At 39.0% G+C, this 22661-nt stretch overlaps 1 protein-coding gene across 6 annotated transcripts in view; it reads right to left on the reverse strand.

The window, feature by feature from the left end:
• elmod3 (ELMO/CED-12 domain containing 3) overlaps positions 1 to 22661 on the reverse strand; it is a 30879-nt gene that overhangs the window by 5826 nt on the left and 2392 nt on the right. For 5 of the 6 annotated variants that reach the window (XM_059966907.1, XM_059966875.1, XM_059966893.1 and 2 more), the window contains 12 exons: positions 18360 to 19101; positions 15188 to 15256; positions 13226 to 13303; positions 13023 to 13092; positions 12163 to 12228; positions 10734 to 10757; positions 10521 to 10609; positions 5944 to 6067; positions 5311 to 5433; positions 4181 to 4311; positions 1014 to 1090; positions 111 to 238 (listed from right to left, as the gene is read on the reverse strand). In XM_059966907.1, the coding sequence (XP_059822890.1) occupies positions 111 to 238; positions 1014 to 1090; positions 4181 to 4311; positions 5311 to 5433; positions 5944 to 6067; positions 10521 to 10609; positions 10734 to 10757; positions 12163 to 12228; positions 13023 to 13092; positions 13226 to 13303; positions 15188 to 15256; positions 18360 to 18401 (1021 nt within the window). In that variant the 5' untranslated portion in view covers positions 18402 to 19101. The remainder of the gene's footprint in view (positions 1 to 110; positions 239 to 1013; positions 1091 to 4180; positions 4312 to 5310; positions 5434 to 5943; positions 6068 to 10520; positions 10610 to 10733; positions 10758 to 12162; positions 12229 to 13022; positions 13093 to 13225; positions 13304 to 15187; positions 15257 to 18359; positions 19102 to 22661) is intronic. The other variant, XM_059966916.1, reaches the window with a different exon arrangement.

The following is a 22661-nucleotide window of genomic DNA, read 5'->3' on the forward strand; positions in this document are numbered from 1 at the left end:
CTCACACCTCTTATGGGCAGCTGACTGTTTTACAATCTTATGCTTCTGAAACCATTTTATGTATAAATATGATTCAGAGAGATGCAACAAAAATGTATAAAATCTCTCACCTTTAAGAACGAATCCTGAATCAGAGATGGTTTTGTGCTGTGTTTTCCAAATCTGATAAAGATGCAGGAAGGCTGCCACGTAGAAATCATTAAGGACTCCAATCACTTGCTGTCTTCGATTACATTCTCTGCCACAAAAAAAACACACTGCATAGAGCACACCCAAAACTTTACAGTGTTACAATGATCCTCTTTCAGAATATGGTATAGCTGAATCTTCCACATTTTTTGCCTTTTGCCTCCAGTTCTTACCATTGTATCATTCCCAATGTCAAGCACCCAGCCACCCTTACTACTAGGGCAGAATCTACTCTGAAATTTGCCCACCTCATCATCTGGTTTTTGAAGAGAGCCATTCTACAACCAGAATGCCCAGAGCGTGGGAAATGCAAGATATATTCCTCACTGGTTAAGGATATATTCCTCACTGGTCACTGGAAAGTTCATAAACGATGGACAAATGAAGAGTTAATGGTTGATTTTGTAGTGGTTAGATAACACTATTACGGTGTCAATTCCACCACTGTCTGTAAGGAACTTATGTTCTCCCCACGAACATGTGGTTTGCCTCTGGGTGCTCTGGTTTCCTCCCACATTCCAAAAATGTACAGTTTGCTGGTAGGTTGGGTACATTGGTGTAACTGGGCTGCGTGGACCAGAATAGCCCATTACTACACCCTCTCTCCAAGTAAAGTAAACAAAAATAATCAATCTTAAGAAATGGCTAACACAATTATCAAATTATAAATCTTAATGATTATGTTCTTGGTGGTTTAGGATAATGTGGAGGACGAGAAAAGTTAATTTACTCCCTGAAGAAATATCTCTCTCCCTTCTTAAGTTTGACTTCTGAACCACCTATCAATGGCCAGGTTAAATTAGCATATTATTCTAATCACTTACTTGGATAGACATTCTTCCCTCAGAGCCTGGATAGCGATTCTGGTGATATTAATGGACATTAGACAGAAAGGGAAATTCTGTAACAAAAAATAAAACTGTCAGACCAACATGCTTGTACATATTGACTGAGCAAGCAATATGATCAATATAAAGATCCAAATAAGTCTGAATGACATTCAAAATGTTATAATTTTATTTAGCTAATAGAAGTATGTAATTTTTTTTAAAAGTCCTAATGTTAAGTAAAAATTCAAGACATTCACCATCTAAAAGAAATCCCAAAATGATTCAAATGTAGACTCATTGTAGGAGAACTTCCATTGTACTTAACTACTATTTTGTTTTCTTTACTGTAGTTTTCCAGTTCTGAATGTGTGTACGGTTGTGGAAAGTGAAAATTCATGGTGCTGGAGGTAACATATCGGCATGGACAGAATATTAGTTGGCTAATAGGAGAGAGAGTAGGCATAAATGGATTTTTGCACTGGATTTCCAGCATCCATAGAATCGCTTGTGTTTATAAATGGGTTTTCATCTGGTTGGCAAATGTATATGCAATATGCCATAGAATTGGATGCTGGCACCAAAAGTAGTGAAGCGCGCTGTTTCCCCTAGACGAACACAACTGGGTGAGCGCAAGGGTTACAATATGATTGCTAAGATTGCCAATGACACACAATGAGGCATAATTCAGAAAAGGCTAGTTTGCTGATATGCAAATAATTAGGAAAGCTAACAGAATATTATTGTTTAATACTAGGGAAATTGAATACAAAAGCAGGAAGGTTATGCTTCAGTTACAAAGGGCATCAGTGAGACTACATCTTAAGTACTGTGAGCAGAGGTGATCTTACTGCAGGAAGAATACAATGCAGTAGCAGTTCAAAGGTCGCTTACTAGATTAGTACCCAGAAGTCAGACCATCTTTTCAGGAATGATAGGAAGAATTAGAAGAATGAGAGAGAATTCAATTGAAACATGGAATACCCGGGGAAGTACAGAACAGGTGTGTATAGAAATGTTTCTACTTCAAAGAGAATCTAGAACTAAGTGGCAATTATTTTAAAACAAAGGATTTCCCAGGAGACAAAATCTTTTCCCTTAGAAGGTCGTGGAGTCTTTACAATTTTTCCACAAAAGGTGGTGCAAGTAGAGCGAGTATTTTCAAGGCAGAGGTAGATAGATTACTGATGAGCAAGGGGTTAAAATGTCACTATGGGTAGATGAGATACAAGGTTGAGGATTAAAATCAGGTCAGCCATGATTTTACTGAATGCAGTGCGGGCTTGATGAACCAGATGGTATACTTGTGCTCCTACACATTACATTTGGAATTGTTTTAATACTCTACCACTGACCAAGTCTACAACAAACACGTCACTCCAACTAAATATAAATAGTTTGAAAGTATGGAATTCAAAACTTTTCTCACTCTCTCATTTCCTAAAGTTGTTCTGTTTGTTCTGTGGCTTTAATTCCACAGGCATTGAGCACCCTCCAGCACCTCACCATAACAATTTGTCTTTCTTCACGGATACTGAGGAGCTGGGCTCTGCTTAACAGCTTTGCCTCGGGAGGAAACTGCAAGTGGCATTGACACATTGTAAATAAATCTGTTGAATTGATAGAATAATGTATGTTTATTTACCAAATTTCTGTGCATTTATTATGAATAACATATTTTTGAAATGAGAAACACCTCACCCTAGTTGCTAACTGCTTACATAACTATCTGTATAGCTCCACGGCAAATCTCAGTCTTCCCACCAGTTACAATCCAGCAGAAATCATTTGATGGGAGCAAACATTTTGAGCAAAATGTTCCTACCCTGATCTTGAGCACTAACCATATGCAGCAACTTTTACAATTACGCTGCTGATATTAGCCAACTCTCCACAAGCCAGGATTGGAAATATTGGCCTGCTGGAATGTCACAGCAGAGCCACACAACTCTGTAAAACTGTGTTCTAAAACTTCCAGTTCTAATACAACATTAACAAAAAAATAATGGAGGTACATTTGGCGAGTAACAGATCATTCACACCGAGTTGAAATTAAAATCAATGGTTCATTTGCTAATAGATTTGTGCACTTAGTGTACAGATCTGTTACAAATATACTTGCAAAAATTTATTTGAAAGTAATATAGAAGTTGTTACTTTTAAATAAAACTGCCACACCTTATCCATGAATGATGAATGGCCTGTACCAACTAGATTATTCATCAAACTAATTAGAACACCTAGACAAAAGATCACAGATACATACCTCAGCAACCAACATCATAAAGCAAAAGTTGTGGCTGGAGGTGAACAGCCCAGATTTCTCTCAATATGTATAAGAAACAGATCACTGCACAGCAGCATTACAGAGATTAAGAACATCACAGGGCAAGAGCCCAAATCCAAGTCCCAGTTTCAGTTAATACAGTAATAGAATCTAACCCTTCTATACTCTTCAACTTCTTTTATTTCTGACTTTTTAAACCGTGCTGACAGAGCTCTAACACATTCCATTTATTAAGCTTGCTTATGTATGCTGAGGCAAACTACAAGACCTTGCAGGCCCTGCTGTAGGATTTGTATCATGTAGCCCAACAATATTATGTGCTTTGCAATAGAATATTTTAAGATTTTAAGCAAATTGTGTTCAGTTGGTGCACTGAATACAATCCAGGCTTATTTTGATGACTCACACAAAATTCTATAGTACGTACAAATTTCTCAAACAGCACGGGCCTTTAAACACAATAAAGGGTCTTAAATGGAGAAGAGGGATTTGCTGAGAGCTGTCCTGGTAAACTAGGGTCCATTGATACTGGACGAGCCCCTTCATCCACCAAGACCTGCTCCTCTTCTACCACATTCCTACACCAAGGTCCTTCCGCCATGCTCTCTCCTATTCCCAATCATCTGATCTTCCCGCTGCAGTTTCCCTCCAATCCAGCATCCAAAACACAATCTCCAATCTCCACAGTGCTGAGAGGGCAAAGGAAATGTTTTTGTGTGTATTTAAGCATACAACAGCCTGCTGTATTTTGTTTGGGTATCGTATCACACCAATGAGCAACTTGCGCAACTTTGACATGCATTTCTTACGAGCACTGCAATTCTAGTTCATTATCCGCTGAGTTTTAAGCTGTTAAAATGTGTGAATGTTAACTAACTTGTGTCGGATGGTGTGACAGTTTGTAAATGTCCCGAGCCAAAGGTAGAGTCTTCAGGTCCATCACCATATATAATGTGTGCATCAGACCAAGGAACCCTGTCCCACGTAGGTCTGTCCCTGGATCTCGACCTAGTTACAGCAAAGAAAAAAAATCACGGACATCAACTTCTTCACCATTCTACTTTGCATGTGTAAGCGTTTTCCATAATTTAGTTAGGCATAGTTTGAAATGAATCGAATTTCTGAAGCAGCAGCACACCTACTTTCATAAGACAGCTGGTTTTACACAGTCACACACCCAACTTCAATACAAATTCCAAGCACATTGCATGTCCACACCTAAAGCTGCTGTTTACAATACTCTCATTGTTATACTGCTCAGTTCCAGTACTGCAGTCTCTCCTATCACATACTTTATCATACATACTACTGCCAAACAAAATGCACAGCTGCACGTCTTTGCCGAGTATAGAACAAAGAAGCAGAATTTAGGCCATTCATCCCGTCAAGTCTGCTCCACCATTCAGTCATGGTTAATTTACATTCCCTCTCAATCCCATTCTCCTGCCTTCTCCTGATAATATTTGACATCCTTACTAATCAAGAACCTATCAACCTCCGCTTTAAATATACCCAGTGACAGCCTCCACAGCTATTCATAGCTATTCATGTGTCATCTCATCTCAGTTGTAATGGACATCCCCCTATTCCGACACAGTGTCCTCTGGTCCTAGATTACTGCACTATTAGAAATATCCTCTCCATGTCCACTCTCGGCCTTTCAATATTCAATAGGTTTCCATGAACCAGACCCCTCATTCTTCTAAGCTCCAGTGAGTACAGGGTCAGAGCCATTAAACACTCCTCATTCTTTAATCCTTTCGTTCTTGGGATCATTCTCAAACTTCCTAAAGACCATCTCCAATGCCAGCATGTCCTTTCCTGAATAGGGAGCCTAAAACTGCTCATGATAATCCAAATGTTGTCTGACCAAATATTACTGGAGTTTAAACTGCTATATACCCAAACCACAGGTTAATACATAGTGATGTGTATTAAACACCAGCCCAAATCTCATTGGAAACAATGTAATTTACACCATTTAAAGCAGTTGTTTCTTCCATTTACCTTGAAATCCCAATTGCTCCCAGTGTGTGCCATATCGTGCACAGTCAAATTTTGCCCCTGTCAGTTTTTTGTAAATTGTCTGCAAAACCCGAATGTGAACTTTCTGATTGTTGTCCAGGGAGCCTGCACAGTAAAAACACATCAGTACCTTGTACAGTTTAACAATGTTAATAGTCATTAAAAATACACAATATATATGTAATATTTAGTATTTATCACTTAAAGTTCAGTAAATTTTTTAAATCTCTGGATGGTTACATTGTGAAACAAATGATCCCATGAACAGGTCGGAGTTTCTTAATCATACAGTTACGCAAGATACATTGAGAGCTTGATACCCACTGACACTTGCTAATCCAGCACTGGTTACCCACAAGCCAGTTCTTAAAAGAGGCTCATGAGATATTGTATATATTGTGGGCAGGCTGTGTCAGACCAGAATGTGTGGCAACATTTGCAGGCTGCCCAGCACATCCCTAGGTTTCTTGGCTATTAACGCAAACAACTCATTTCAGTGTATGTTTCCAGGAGTACACATGATAAATAAATCCGAATGATCATATTAACGTGTTCAATGAAACAGAGGAAAGTCCATCTTGCTTTTATATCAAATATACTGCTGGCTGTACTCACACTGGCCAATTGCAAATACCAGATCCCGCTCTTCCTGCAACTCCTTGTGCAAACGTGGTGGGCCAAAGAGAAAATGGGTGATGGCAGAAAATCCTGTCCTGCGTACAGTTGGCTGGATGTTCTTCTGTAAATTACAGATAAAATGGTCAGGTAGTCCCCCGTACAACTTACAGATCCTGCCAGTTTTGCAAAGTATTACAAGTATTAAAGTCTAATAATCCAAACTCTATGAACCCCATAAACACGTGTTACATCTCTGCTGAATCTTATCCTGAACAATGATAACTGAAATCGGAAACAAACTCCCTCAAGACTAAATGCATTTAAATGTCTCTTTATTGACTTATGTTTGAGTATTCTTCCTCAGAGGGGAGGGAGATATAAGGGCATCCCTTTACTGAAGATGACCCCCAGATTCATTTCATCCTCTTGGCCTGATCAGCTTTAGTCAGTTCAGACCCTTTACAAACAGATAAAGAAATTGGTGATAATTCCAGACATGCACATCAGTATGAAGTTCAGTGCCTGCAATTTCCCCAATTTAAAACTGATTACATGGATGTTGTGTAGAGTGAGCTTAGAGGCAAGCTCTGCTTGAATCTACATGTCCTTAGCCATAATTCTTGTTTTTTAAATCCCCCTTTCCTTACATTCTACATTTCTCAGTAATGAACTATCTGTCAGTTATCTGGGCAGATCCTGCCACAGCCTCCTGCATTCCTTCTCATAACACTAATGATCTTATTTAGTGTTATTCCTCAATCTGGGAAGGGTAGCACACTGCCATACCATAGGCCAATGGCCAATATTCATAAAAGGGTGGGGAAGAAAGACCCACAGACCCAATGAACTACAGTTGCAAGAAAAAGTTTGTGAACACTTTGCAATTGCCTGATTTTCTGCATTAATCAATCATTAAATGCGGTCTGATCTTCAGCTAAGTCACAATAATAGACAAAAACAATCTGCCTAAACTAATAACAAACAAGTAACTGTACCTATCATGTTTGTATTAAACACGTTGTTTAATCATTCACGGTCCAGGCTGGAAAAAGTATGTGAACCCTTGTATTTAATAACCTCATTTGGCTGCAATAACCTCCAACAAATGTTTCCTGTAGTTGCTAATCAGACTTGCACAATGGCAAGGAGGAATTTTAGACTATTCCTCCATATAAAACAATTTTTTTTGGAGAGCAGTGGTTTCCTCCATGGTATCCTTACATGAATACCATTCTTCTTCAGTGTTTTTCTTATAGTGGACACATGAACTTTAGCAAGTTATAGAGATTTCTGCAGGTCTTTTGCTGTTACTCTTCAGCATTGCACGTTGTGCTCTTGGTGTGATTGTTCCAGGATGCCCACTCCTAGTGAGAGTTACAACAGTACTGAATTTCCTCCATTTGTAGACAATTTTCCTTCCTGTGTCCTGTGGTCTGATTAATACTCAGGTCTTTAGAAATGCTTTTGTAACTTTTTCCAGCTACACACATCTCTACAATTCTTCTAAGGTCCTCTGAAAGTTGTTTTGATTGAGGCATGGTGCGTATAAACAGATCTTTCTTGAGAAGACCAATTTGTCAGTAACCTGACTTTGTATGCCTGCCCTTTTTTATAGGGCAGGGCACCTCTACAACCCACACTTCCAATCTCATCTCATTGTTTGGAACACCTGACTCCAAATAACTTTTGTAGAAGGCATTACCCCAAAGTTCACATACTTTTTTGAACCTAGACTGTGATTATTTAAATGTGAGTATGACAAGAAGTAGTACAATTGTTTCTGTGTTATTCATTTAGGCACATTATGTTTGTCTATTATTGTGACCCAGATAAAGATCAGGCCACATTTTAATAATAAATAATGCAGAAAACCAGGATTCACAAACTTTTGCAAAGGGTTCACAAACTTTTTCCTGAAATTGTATATGATCTTCTTCCATACTGTGAAGGCCCAGCTTTAAAACTTGAACTGAGAAACCAACAGAATATTTTTTGCTGACTTATGCATACCAAACCACTTTTCAAAGGAACATAATATTTATCATCCATATTTTTATGGCACAATTAAAAGATTTTTCAAAGATGTTTAACAAATTATCATTCAAGTCTGTACCTTCTGCCAAGTCTTCTGCATTCATGATCCGTGTCTAGTGATTGTTCTGCTTTTAATCTTAAAATAAAAGCTTCTTAAATTACATGTACTTTCTGTCTAACAATTAGTTTATCTGCCAACCTGTTTGTATTGTACATTAAATTCTATAAGCACCCTTTCTATAATGTCTCTTCAACATGTCAACACAACTTTGCACTTTATTTGAATTCTATCCTAATTTATATATATTAATGTACCTTGAAACCAACCTGTTTGTCTTGTGAACATTAACAAATAAAGGACAAGATAATCTAGCCAGTGTGCTTCTCTGTCAGAGTACTGTCTTTTTGATGAGGCATTCAAATGAAGCCCTCTTTACCCTCAGGAAGAAAGATGAAACAGAACAATACAGGCCTACATTTCCAGCATCTGCAGATTTCCTTGTGTTTGTGAGTACAGGCCTATAAATCGGTTTCCAAAAAAACCCTCCAACATCTTCACTGTCCTCGTCCAAACACCTTAAAATTTCTTTAGCCGCACGGTGATGAATCTGCGGAAGGCACTGCCACAGACACGTAGATCAGTGATGAGACAAGTTGAATGAACCAGTGGGAATAACTTCATTCAACTCTCACCCCAACCACTGAACTGTTCCCACAACCTATGGACTCACTTTCAAAGACTCTTCATCTCATTCTCAATATTGTGTTTTTCAATAGGTACATTTAATGTCAGAGAAACATATACAATATACATCCTGAAATTCTTTCTCTTTGCAAACATCCACGAAAACAGAAGCGTGCCCCAAAGAATGAATGACAGTTAAATGTTATAACACCAAAGCCCCCGCACATAAGCGGCAAAGCAACGAGACCTCCACCACCAGTAAAAAAGTATCGGCACCCTCCACTGGGCACTCGAGTGTGCAGCACGGCATCAATAAAGACACAGACTTGCAATTCCCCAAAGACTACTCGTTCACCCGGTAATTCAACATACCACAGGCCCTCTGTCTCCCTAATAAGGGAAAAAGAGGTGTCCTCATTTCACAGCAAGAGGGGAGACATAACAAAACAACTTGCTGATTTTTCCTCTTCTGTATTTGTACAGTTTGTTGTCTTGGCTGTTTGTACACCTTGTTGGATGTGGTCTTTTACTGATTCTATTATGGTTCTTGGATTTACAGAGTATGCCCACAAAAAAATGAATTGCAGGGTTGTATATGGTGATGTGTATGTAAGTTGACACTTACTTTGAACTTTACTCAACTTTGAGCATATCCTCATAAGACATGCTCTCTAATCGAGGCAACTCTCCTTTGCACCATCTCTAAAGCTTCAACATCCTTCCTATGAGACCACCAGAATTGAACACACTACTCCCAAGTACAGGCTAACCAGAGTTTTATACAGCTCTTGTACTCAGTTCCCCCAACTAAGAAGGCCAACACACTAGAGAACCACTGGAAAATAAATAGATACATTCTAAAATCTGTGTCATATCAGCACAGATTATTTGGTTGTCATACTGTACTTGCTGTGCACTAACTGAACAGCACATTTTCTTTCATTTTAGCAATAACTACTATGCTTCAGGCATGAATGGCCATGAAGCACATCAGGACAGGTCAATGTCAATAGAGAGAGCACAGAGAAGATTTACTAGAATGTTACCTGGGTTTCAGCACCTAAGTTACAGGGAAAGGCTGAATAAGTTAGGTCTTTATTCTTTGGAGCGTAGAAGGTTGAGGGGGGACTTGATAGAGGTATTTAAAATTATGAGGGGGATAGACAGTTGACGTGGATAGGCTTTTTCCATTGAAAGTAGGGGAGATTCAAACAAGAAGACATGAGTTGAGAATTAGGGGGCAAAAGTTTAAGGGTAACACGAGGGGGAATTTCTTTACTCAGAGAGTGGTAGCTGTGTGGAATGAGCTTCCAGTAGAAGTGGTAGAGGCAGGTTCGGTATTGTCATTTAAATTAAAATTGGATGGGTATATGGACAGGAAAGGAATGGAGGGTTATGGGCTGAGTGCGGGCCAGTGGGACTAGGTGAGAGTAAGCGTTCGGCACAGACTAGAAGGGCCGAGATGGCCTGCTTCCATGCTGCAATTGTTATATGGTTATATGTCTTAACATGGGTATGAAAATACAACTTTGTTTACACACAGCTTGGCTTCAGCGACTGTCATTAGACTAGAACAACCATTCTCGGTAACGTTTATGACCTGCAGCAGCAAAAACCTCGCAATAAATGCTTCCACAATTTCATGGATTTCTATGTCCTAAAAACAGCCTTGCTCCTGTCAGTACAGAATAGTTGATAAGAGGTATGCTGGTCACATCATGTATTCTATCAAAGCTTTATTATAATAAAGAAAACTCAGCATAAAAGTAAAAAGTAACTTGCTTAACTAAATGAAACATCAAGATCAAGGAATAAGTATTGTGAACTCAGTTTCCCTTTTTCTCTTTCTGCTTACCCTGTACTCATAGAGATCTGCTGTTTGGAAATGCTGAAGTGCTTCATTAAAGGAGATGAGCAGGGTGGATCCTGTGATGTCAGTTGGACCTACAGGACAAAGACAGACAGACTACATTTGCAACAAACCTACTGATGTTTCACACAAATCCAAATTCAAGTCAGCCTTAATACTGAATAAAAACAGCACGAATCTATGCAGGGAAATTCTTACCTTCCCGTTCCTCCAATGGTAATTCTGAAATTAAAGTAAAAATTACTCAGCCAGTAAAAGTGTACTGTTGCATGCATACTGCAAAGGCGCAATCATTCCTGAGTTGATGTATTTTTCCCCGCATTCTACTGATGTGTGCAATATGAGCTTTCTATTGTAAAAGTTTTTAAAACAGGGAATTGAAATATTCACTCCACCAACATTTATTTGACTCCGCACCACTGAACACATCTAAAAGGAGCAAAGCCACAAGAAAGTAGCAACCATCATCAAGGACCCTCACCATCCAGGCTATGTTCCTCTTGTTGCTGCCATCGGGAAGGAGATACAGGAGCCTTAGGTCACACAAGTTCAGGAACAGTTATCACCCTTCGACCATCAGGCTCATGAACCAGTGTGGATAGCTTCATTCACCCCAACACTGAACTGATTCTACAACCTATGGACTCACTTTCAACTCATGTTCTCAGTATTATTTATTTACTTTTTAAAAAATGTATTTGCACAATTTGTCTCCCTCGGCGTATTGGTTGTTTGTCAGTCTGCGTGTGTATGTAGTATTTCACTGGTTCTACTATGTTTCTTTGTTCTACTGTGAAAAGCTGCAAGAAAATAAATTTCCCAGTAATATATGGTTTGATAATAAACTTGGAACTTCATTTGCAAATGCAAAAAAATTAGCCCATGAAAGTAATATTGGATAATCCTTAAAGGTCCACTGTGATGAAGAAACGACTTCACTAACTCAGCAACCTTGTGTAAAATGTGGTATCTGTAAAAAACTAAATCAGTTAAATGGTCAATACAGCAAAAAAAAACTACATATTTTGTTAATAAGTTAGGTTTCCAATCAACGAAAGATGTGATCTCTGCCAAGAGTTTCCTGTTGACTTTATTTTTTCTACACCAAATTCCACTGAGCAAAAAGCTTCCCATTTACTGGACGACTGGAAATGAACAGGATTTATGACTGCATCACTCCTATAATCCTGGAGTTGTGCCGACATGTACAGTACTGCTGGCAGTGCCTCCACCACTCCCAAGTGCATTCACTCAGGTTTATAATAGAAACAAGTTTGAGATTTTTTCACGTTACAGGGATTTTGACTGAATTTGAACATTTTTGTTCAATTAAAGTTAAGAGGTCAAGGCTCCTTTGCTTATTTTCTCTTTTGCATCGGAGCTGGTAGAAGACATATAATGAAGTTCTTTCACATCTATCATTTAGTGAGTTCTGAGCTCACAAATATGAACTGCTTTAAAAATCATTTAAATATTTTTCAATAAATCAATTTATTGTGAGCTGTGGGATTAAAACAGAACTGTTACTTTTCCTTTAAGTACACATTTAAAGAGATAAGTTCTAACCCTTGTGAACTGCAGTGATGTAGACCAGCTTCCATTGTAACAGAAGGCAGGTGCATCTCACCTTTTTGTGCTGTTTCCAAAGCTTCCCACTCTGCCTCTGCCTGCAGCACCTCCAACGTCACTTCCACTAGATAAAAACAGCAAGAATCAAAGTTAGGGAGACACAAGTGACTGCAGATGCTGGAACGTGGTGCAACAATGTGCTGGAAGAACTCAGTGGGTTAAGCAGCCTCTGTGGAAGGGACAGAATTTTCAACATTCTGGGTCTGAACGCTGCATCAGGGCACAGTGAATGTAAACATTTCCCTTTCACTGGTTAAAACCATCCCTTTGGAGTACACAAGAGCCATTTCTTCCCACTTCAGAATTCATGGGTAATCTAAGCGCTTTTTTAAACATCTCCCCTACATAACTTCAAACACATTGCCTGAACCAACTTGTATCAGTACACTTACAAGTATAATCTCTGCATTATTCAATTCTTTCATGTTTATAAAATAATATCAATAATACACAAGATTACAGGACAATGATAGACCATAAAGCCCAACCAGCCTGGATCAAAGAACTTCAATGGTTATAATCCCCACCTAGGTAATATTCCAGAGGACCAACAAACCATCTGAAAAATGCAAGTAAACTGGAGAAAATCTAGAGAACCTTTCTGACTCCTTCAGCACTACTCCCATGTGTAATACATTAACTTACATTAAACAATATAACTCACTCATCTCTCTCAATTCACTACCTGCACGCCAACTAATTTGCTTCCATTCCAGCGAGGATAAAATATCTTACCCAAGCTTATGCTAAAGAGCATAACTCAAGTTGGCACTTTAGGGAAGCAAAATTTCTGATGAAATTTATCTTCACAAAGAACAATTTTCATTGCTCATATTAGACTTTGGACTAAAGACTTGCCATCATGCTTCTGCTCATCACCACCTGCAGTAAGAGACTGTAGAAGGCCATTGTGTTTCAATGTAGAAATCTGGAAAGAGACCAACAATAATCATAAAGCAAATATCTCATAAATCTCCAGTCACTAAAACGGATAGTGGGCAGCCATCGCATGGATTCAGTTTCAATCTGGCTGTTAATTCTGGAAAATTCTTTCTACTCACAGGTATAGATTTCAGCACTGCTTTTCCGTTGCACGCATCGTCAGTCACCTGTGGGCGTAGACACAAACCCAGCAGACCCTGAAATGTACAAAAGAAAAAATGTTATGCACTCGCAGATGGAAAGCACAAAGGAAGTGAGGATGTTCTTGAAGTGAAGTGTGAATTAACAAAATACTAATTGCCTTTCTTTTGTAAACGTAAATGAGAAAGGACTTCACTTTGTCAGGATCAGACCTTACACAGCGTGTTCAAAGTTAGAGCTGCTGGCTAGTGCCTCTGAGTCCTGATGAATTACATCTCAAGATCTAACTAAGTGAAAGTGAAGTGAAAACAGATTTTCATCAAGATCAAACAACACAACTCTCACCTTCCATCCATAGCTCAATGCTGAATGGTTTCTTGTTCAGCTGATTGACAGCCCAGGTAAGGAATAGCTGACACGTTTTCGTAATTAAGGGCTGTGTTTATTGAAACCAGAACTCTTTAAATTTGTGGTGGCTGAGTAATATGGATGTGTAATAAAGGATACAGAAGTGGATAAGTGTGCCAGTAATTTAGAAGCCATAAGGAAAATGCTGAAAACATTGTCACACCTTTCATAAAATGTATGATTCAGTATTAGGCCATTCAGCCCAAATGGATCTGTTACTTTGTAAACACTAAATATGAACATCCTTTCCTTTATTTAACCCAGTTTTTTAAAAAAACTTTGTCACTTTCTCCCTCAGTTGTGTGTGTATGTGCACTTTTACATTTTCTCAACTGGTTTAAGGAAATCATAGATTTATTTGTTGCATTTATGATCTCTAATTTGAATACTCTTGTAAATGGAAATAATCTGTCTAAGCCCATGAAACATGCTCACAATTTTGAACACCTCTTTCAGCTCAGCCTCCGTACTCCTCTAAACCCAACAGCCAAGGTGACACTGACTTAGTTGTATTTTTAGGCTTGTAGGGATGGTTTTGGGGGCAGAGAGGGGGATTAAGGGTCAGGTTAGGGTTTAGGGGCAGGGATGTAGAGGAGTTAGACGTCAGGTAGAAGCCTATGCCTCTGCTCTGCAGTCTATCCAGTGGCCAGGATGTGAGACAAAGGCTATTCATGGTCAGATGTTGGGCTGGCAGATCAGTGAAGACAAGAGCTGGTACCCCCCACCCCCTGCACCCCCGCCCACAGCAGCTAATCACCGGCAGGTTCCAGGATTGGAGTCCCATACGAGCAGGAGACACGGAGGCCGGCGAACCCTTAGGTACACGAGTTGGGGAGACCAGAGTTCAAGGCCTGGAGTTTAGGTTCTAATTTGTCGTCACTGGCACATCCTGGGGTCGATACCAAAGATGGGTGCCCCGAAGGTCAATCGGAAGTCTGAAAGTCGAGCCCCGAGCCCAGCGGAGAAGTTGAAGTCCCAACGTCTGCACGTCTGAGTCCACTGGAGACTGTATGTGCCCAGTCCTGGGAGTTTCAGGACTGAGTGTGTGCCAGGATGAACAGGGTTGTTTTGCTGTTGTTCTGTGCTGTTCTGCCTAGCAATGGTGGGCAAGCTATGCTGACACCAGAATGTGGGGCAACGCTTGCAAGCTGCCCCCAGAACATCCTTGGGTGTGTTCGTTGTTACGCAAACGGCACATTTCACTTTATGTTTTCATGTACATGTAATAAATCAGAATCCTACTGAGCTCCTGATATTAATGATGCACATTTTCCCATGACTGAATATCATTTTTATATTTTAGTCCCTCCCTGGTGTTAAGCTTAACACTTAACTTCCAAACCTGAAGATCTTTAGGCTATTGTAAATTGAGTCCTCTGTTTCTGTGGCAAATGAATACTAAGCCAATAACTACAAAATCTTATTTAATTTTTTTGCTTACTCTCTACCGATTCCTAATTCCAATCTCAACTGAACATTGGACAATCCTCTCCCCACTCGCAGTAACATCATTACGAGTTAAAAAAACGTACATTTTTGTAACCATGCTGTTCTTGAAGTGCGCCTGGGGCACAATTCCCAATGCCAGGAAAATTCAACACCTGCAGAGAACAAGTTATACAGTCATTTGCACTTGTATAAGCGGGTGGGTGACTAATACCTCTCCTTGCCAAGCTAATTTAACTAAATTATATTCAGATTGCACAATGCAGCAAAAAAAAAGCAAATAGGTGGAAAGGCTCATGCTGAAATCATATGATCATACTACTCAAAAACACCCCTAAAGGGCAGGAGCCTGTGAGGCTCGATGCTTAGACTGAAATGGCTCTCATTTGAAATACTGATCTCACTACAGCAGAATACAAGCAGTGCAAGGTAGCAAAACTATGGATGATGTCAGATACTTGACACTTGCGAGATTACAAGTAGCAGTATGTGAAATGTTTACTGTATGAAACACTGTTAAAAGAACAAGATATAGTTAACGGAATGTAACTTGGCAGGAGACTATCATATTACATAAATAAGGGTCAGAATAACCCAGGGAACCTATGGTGAAATGAAGAAATAATAAACTTTAACTGTGCAGCAAACAATGAGAATATAGAAGCAGTACAGAATATTGCAATAAAAAAAAACAGAAAATGCCAAGAAAAACTCAGCAGGCCAGACAGCATCTATAGCAAGTTGATGCTTCAGGTCTGACACCCTTCATCAGATTTGAGAAAGAGAGAAAACAAGTTAGTCTAGGTAGCAGAGAAAGTGGAGGAGGGCAAATGGTTGAGAAGGCAATAAGACCCTGAGACATAGGAGTGGAATTAGGCCATTCAGCCCATCAAATCTGCTCCGTCATTCCTTTGCAGCAGATTTATTATCCCTCTCAACCTCATTCTTCTGCCTTCTCCCTGTAACCTTTGACATCCTGACCAATCACAAACCTATCAACCTCCACTTTAAATATACTCAATGGCTTGTCCTCCACAGGAGTGTGTGTCAATGAATTCCACAGACTCACTAACCTATGGCTAAAGAAATTCCTCTTCATTTCTGTTCTAAATGGACATCCCTCTATTCTGAGACTATGCCCTCTGGTCCTAGAATCCCCCACTATAGGAAACACTCTATTCAGTCTTTTCAATATTTGATAGGTTTCAAGAAAATCCCTCCCTCATACTTATAAACACCAGAGAGTACTGGCCCAGAGCCATCAAACGCTCAGTAATCCTTTCATTCCCCGAATCATTCTTATGAACCTTCTCTGGACCCTCTCCAATGACAGCACATCTTTTCTTTGATAAAGGGCCCAAAACTACTCCAAGTGCAATCTGACCAATGCCTTATAAAGCCTCAGAATTACTTGCTTTTATGTTCTAGTCCTCTCGAAATGAATGCCAACATTGCATTTGCCTTCCTCACCACTGACTCAACCTTCAAGGAATCCTGCACGAAGATTCCCAAGTCCTTTTGCATGTCTGATTTTTGAATTCCCTCTCCCACCACCACCGTTTAGATAGCCTACACCTTTATTCCTTCTACCAAAGTGAATGCCCGTACACTTCACAACACAGTGGTCTATCTGCCACTTCTTTGGGAGAATGGGCAATCTGTCTTAGTCCTTCTGCAGACTCCCAGCTTTCTCAATGCTACCTGCTCCTCCACCTATCTTCATATTAGCCATCAATTCCATGACATACAACATTTAAAGGAAGCGATCTCAACACCAAATGCTGCGGAACACCACCGGTCACCAGCAGCCAACCTAAAGGGCTTCCTTTATTCGCACTCTTTGCCCCTGCTTTAAGAAAAGGATACTATAATGAGGTAAGATACTGTAACATCACGTATACAATGAAAGCTTAGGACTTAGAACCAGTGTGGGAAGTAGTAACAGAAAATGAATTTATATTTAGAATCAGAATCATACAGTACAGAGAAACGTCTTGGCCCATCTTGTCTATACTGGTCATCAAGTACACATCCATACTAATCCCAATTTACAAGACTCAGCCCTAGCATTCTATGCCAATAAGATTTCAAAAATTACAAGACACTTTAAAAAATGAAAGAATTTTGAAATATAATTAATTTTGTACTGTAGGAAAATACAGTGGTAAGCATGAAAGCCTCAAGGGCCCCACACAGAAATGAAATAGCTTGGAGCCTACAGATAATGGGTAACCAGAGATCTCAAAGTCCCACATTATCCATTGAAATTGGGATATCTCAACTTGATTTAAAGAGGAAGGCAAAGTTCTTGTCCTGTGTAGTCATCTGAAAGATGGTGGAGTCTTCAATCCATAACTTTATGACCTTTGGACAAGTGTGTACTACTGATGCAAGTTGCCATACAAGACCATAAGATACAGGAGCAGAATTAGGCCATTTGGCCCATCGAGTCTGCTCAACCATTTCATGGCTGATCCTTTCTTCCTCTCAGCCCCAATCACCTGCCTTCCCCCACCCCCCCACCTCCACCTCTACCATATCCATTCATGCCCTGACCAAGAATCTATCCACCTCTGCCTTAAATATACATAAAGACTTGGCTGCCTGTGGCAACAAATTCCACAAATTCACTGCTCCCTGACTACAGAAATTCTTTCTCATCTCTGTTGTAAAAGGAGTCCCAGTATTCTGAGGCTGCCCCCTCTGGTCTTAGACTCTCCCACCGTAGGAAACATCCTCTCCACATCCACTCTGTCAAGGCCTTTCACCATTCAATAGGTTTTAATGAGGTCACCTTCATTCTTCTGAATTCTAGTGAATACAGGCCCAGAGCCATCAGATGCTTTTCATATACCAAGCTATTCAATCCTGAAATCATATCAGCAAGTTGCATCAGGAGCCATAACAATGTGAACTATACCAACAACCTAGATACATTAATGTGTGCATCTGATAATACATGCTTTACCCAATAGCATGAATATGCTCACACTCAGAAATACATGCATGCAGAATACAGGATTTACTGGTGTTCACAGTGCGTACACTACCACTGTGAAATCTACAAACAACGGGATACTACACCAGTTATCTCACACAGTAGCATTGTAGGCTAATGTAACCTTGTCTCAATTTACTTCTTGATCAGCATTAATTATTAAGAGGATATTTTTACCATGAGTATTCTGTAATTATTTGCACAGCTGGATCCAAGTCAGGTACTGTGTCTGTCCAATTCCCTCCCTTTGATTCACATACCTTCTCTCTCGTCTCAGTTCTACAAAGCTGGTCCCCGTCCATTGTTTTTTGTAGGTTCCTATGGCAATGGGTGTTGCTTCTGCTCAGGGATGCCGAAGAGGTTTTCAAACCATATGCTCCCTATGCATAGGCTGAAAATAGGAATCTCTTAAATCTTCTCAACAAAGTGCCTTGGATTCAGGGTAGCAGTTTACCAGCACAGAACAAAACCAAAACTCTTCAACAGCTGATATCTGGATTTGTGTAGAAATTAACCTACACATCTTTATAGCCAAATGATCTCAAGTCTCTCATAAGAAAGGAGTCTGATCCTTTTATATAATGTCTTCTGCATTAATTCCTGTCGCCTTGTTCAGTGGTTGTACAGTTAAGGAAGGTGCAGCTGGAGTTCCTGTTGTATGTGCAGTGACGATAAGCACTAGCCAACTCATATACAGCACAGGAAGCTGACAATGAATTTATTACAAAATGCAGCCATTTAATTTGATGTGTGCTGCACAAAGGGAAATATGTGTTGCTTTTTTAGTGAGGAAACACTATCCTTTGTATGCCACTCTCAAACCACAGAATCTGGTATAAACATTTGTTCAATGATGTGCAGAGCCTTGCAGTTGGGGTCTTAGTTGTTGTTATAGTGGTCCCTTGGGCTTTTGTGCTGAACGATTGAAGAACTCCTTCGACTTTCTAGCAACTTTTCATCCTTTCAAAGATCTAGTTTAAACTTGATTGATGTAGAATCACTCTGAAGAAAATGACAAAAAACAGTAAAAGTAAACTAAAAACTTGTATTCATTCCTACTTAGGATTTACACACAGACTTGCATCCTTATCTATAGCACCTTGGTGTAGAGAAGCATTATATTTGAAAGTTCAGTTGGGGGGGTGGCGTTGGTCTGAAGTTAGAAAGTGCACTGTATGGGAAGGACCTAGGCGTCCTGGTAGACTCATCACTATCAACATCTAGACAATGCACAGAAATGATAATAGAAAGTCTAAGAGAAAGTTGTGGAGTTCACGTCTAGAGACGTTCTCCCCAAGCTGTATAATACGCTTGTGATGCCACACCTTGGGTACTGTGTACAATTTTGGTCTCCATATTGTGTGAGGGATATGAAGGCACTGGAGTGAGTTCAGAGAAGGGTGACTAGACTCATTCTAGGTCTGTAGGGTATGAGCTATGAAGAAAGATTGAAAAGAATTAAATTTTTTAGCCCAAGTAAACACAGAATGAAAGGAAACATGATAGAAGTGTTCAAAATTAATAAGGATATAAGTGGATACCATCATCAAGGGCATGGGGCCATAGGTGGAGACCGGTTAAGGGGAGATTTCAGATTAACACCGGGAACTGTTTCTTTACACAGCCAGTTATGGACACATGGAACGAACTACCTAGTTGTGTAGTTGAGAATAGTTCCTTAGAAACTTTCAAATCGAAACTCAATAGTTATTTCAACACACTATGTGAATAGGAACTTGGCAAACTTTGTTGGGCTAAATGGCTTGTTCTTGTCAAATACTTAATGTTCTAAGGTAAATTTATTATCTAAGTACATTTATGTCACCAGAAAATATACTGAGATTCTTTTTCTTGCAGGCATTCACAGTAGAAGCGAGAAATACAACAGGATCAATGAAAAAAGCAACCAAACCAATCAAAAAATGAAGACAAACTGTGCAAATACAAAAATAATATTAAATAAATAATACTGAGAACATGAGTTGAATAGTCCTTGAAAGTGATCCGGTAGGTTATGTTCAGTGATCAATATTTCAGTATTTCATCCAAAAAGAATATTTTACAAGTGACTGCAAATAGTAAGTGTTAGCAGGATACAGAGAGTATTGCTTACGTGAGGATAACACTTGCTATCCTCACACAATCCCGGCATGCGCAATCTTCCCAATAAGAGTTACTGGATAGGGATCAGACACAGAAACCACAACTTAGAAGGAGGCCTTCTGAATTGCAAAAGTCTCAAGAATAGTTTGTGTGACTGCAGTGAGGAGTGTAATCACATGACCAGAAACGGTCACCTTGTAACTTCTGAGTTAGGTCTATATGCCAAGTGAAACGTCACTGGTAAGAATATGATTTGTCATATTTTTAACAGCTTTGGTTGTGAGAAAAATAAATCAAGGGAAGAGGGAGAGAATTTTTATTAGTACTACCGGACATTTCAAATATATATTCAAAATTAAAACATGTTGAAAACACACCACAGGTTTCATTGTTACCCAAAAGAGAAAACAAATGAATGTCTAATTTCTCAGACTATGAGAAATCCTTCCAATCCATATTTTGTTCTTATTTCAGGCTTGAATCAAGCTGCATTCAAAAACCATTTATTCTCTAATAACCAGGTTCTGTCCACAGTTAGAATAGATACCCGAATGTTTCTCCACTTTGTAATAAATGCAACTCTGCTGATGCCTCTTTAATTCATATGTTTTGGTTTTGCCCTACAATTGAAAAGTTTTGGTGGGAAGTATTTCAAACCTTCTCACAACCTTTTAGGGTCCAATTTGACCCAAATCCCCTTACTGTCTTGTTTGGTATTATAGCAAATGAAGATATAGCTTTAAATACTCCTAACCTACAGGTTTTAGTTTTTACCTCTCTTTTAGCAAGAAGAGCAATCTTGCTTAAACGGAAGGAGTTTACCCCCCTACACATCTTCAATGGCTACGTGATATTATGTCTTATTTAAATTTAGAAAAGATCCGCTGCTCAGTCTTAAATTTGAAACAATCTTTTTATGATATTTGGGGACCTCTCCTAAATTACTTTTCCAATTTATAAAGTTTAACAGTGCACAGACTTTTATGTATATTTTTATCTTCTCTTCTTAAGTGAATATGGTTTTTTTTCTAACTATCCATTGTCATCCATCAGCTTTTTTCTTTGGTAGTTGGTAGGTGGATGACTTTTTTTTATATTAAAAATTTCTTTTATGATGTATGACTTATCTTTAAATTTTTGATTACAGAGTGGTATACCTTTATGTGTTATGCCATAACATTTTGATCAATTTTATTACAATATATGAATGTACACAAGTTATGTTGAGATGTATCCATGTGTTGTACTCTGTAAATCTTGTTTTTTTTCTTCAGAATAAAAATATTGTAAAAAGAAAGAATAGATCTTATATATTCGCACTTCAACCTCATGAAGCAAGCAGACACTGGCTTAACACAATGAATTCCATGAGGATCTCATTAAAATTTCACCTTAACATGACTAATTGTTATGGAGGAAATAAAACCTCTATTGTTTCTTCTGAACTAAAGCTCATCAATAAAACAAGATCTGCTCTTCACATGCACTGTCTGATTCATCTACAGAAACCAAGATGCCCAGTCTTTTGAATGAATTCCATCTTTTTAAAATCCAGACCATAGAAGTGGAAATCTTCAACTACCTGATATGTCACACGTCCCCAAACCAGCCACAGGACAACACTGAAGGCACATCTCAGTATAATCTCTCAACTGACATAACACACTACAACTGCGGACAGGTTATAGAAGTAAAAGCAGAGAAACAAACTTTCCAGCCCATCTTGTCTATACTGACCATGATACACAAACCTATATACCTGCATTAGATCCATGTCCCACTAGGACTTTTCTATCCAAGTATGCCTCTTAAACTTTGTAATTGAATCTGTCCCCTCCTCCACCTCAGCAGTTTGTTCAAGATATTCACTACACTTACCTGCTTTAAATTTTGTACCCTGCCACCGTAAATCTGTGCCCTCTAGTTCTAGACTGAGCGGATATATTATGAAGGATGGCCAATGTAGAGTTATTTGTACAGTGACAGAAAGTGGAGCCAATTTCTCACAGCTCTTGCAGTCCAAGTACAACTTTTGTTGAGTTTGTACATTCTCCTTGTGGCCTCCAAGTGTTCTGGTGAGTTAATTGGCTACTGTGAATTGTTAATTGTCCATGTGGGTGGAAGGAAATTGGTGGTGAAGAGGCCAGTTGATGGTTAAATAGGAGAAAACAGGATACAGGGAGACGTGGAAGTAGGTGGGATTACACTGAGAACTAGCAGAGATTTAACAGGCCAAGTGACCTCCTTCTACATCAAAAGAAAATCAGAAAACTTGGTAGCTCAAGTTGAAATGTAAAGCATAATGTGTGACAACCATTACATAAAGAAACAGCAGCTGAAACCATAAATATTTCATTAAAATGATGACAGTTTAGCTATTAATGTCCTAAAGTTATACTTACAATAAAATTTTAAAATACAGAATCTGCAGTTTTTTACTTTTACATGAAATAGTACAA

Source organism: Hypanus sabinus, chromosome 1 (assembly GCF_030144855.1).
Source record: "Hypanus sabinus isolate sHypSab1 chromosome 1, sHypSab1.hap1, whole genome shotgun sequence".
In the NCBI taxonomy this organism is placed as follows: Eukaryota; Metazoa; Chordata; class Chondrichthyes; order Myliobatiformes; family Dasyatidae; genus Hypanus; species Hypanus sabinus.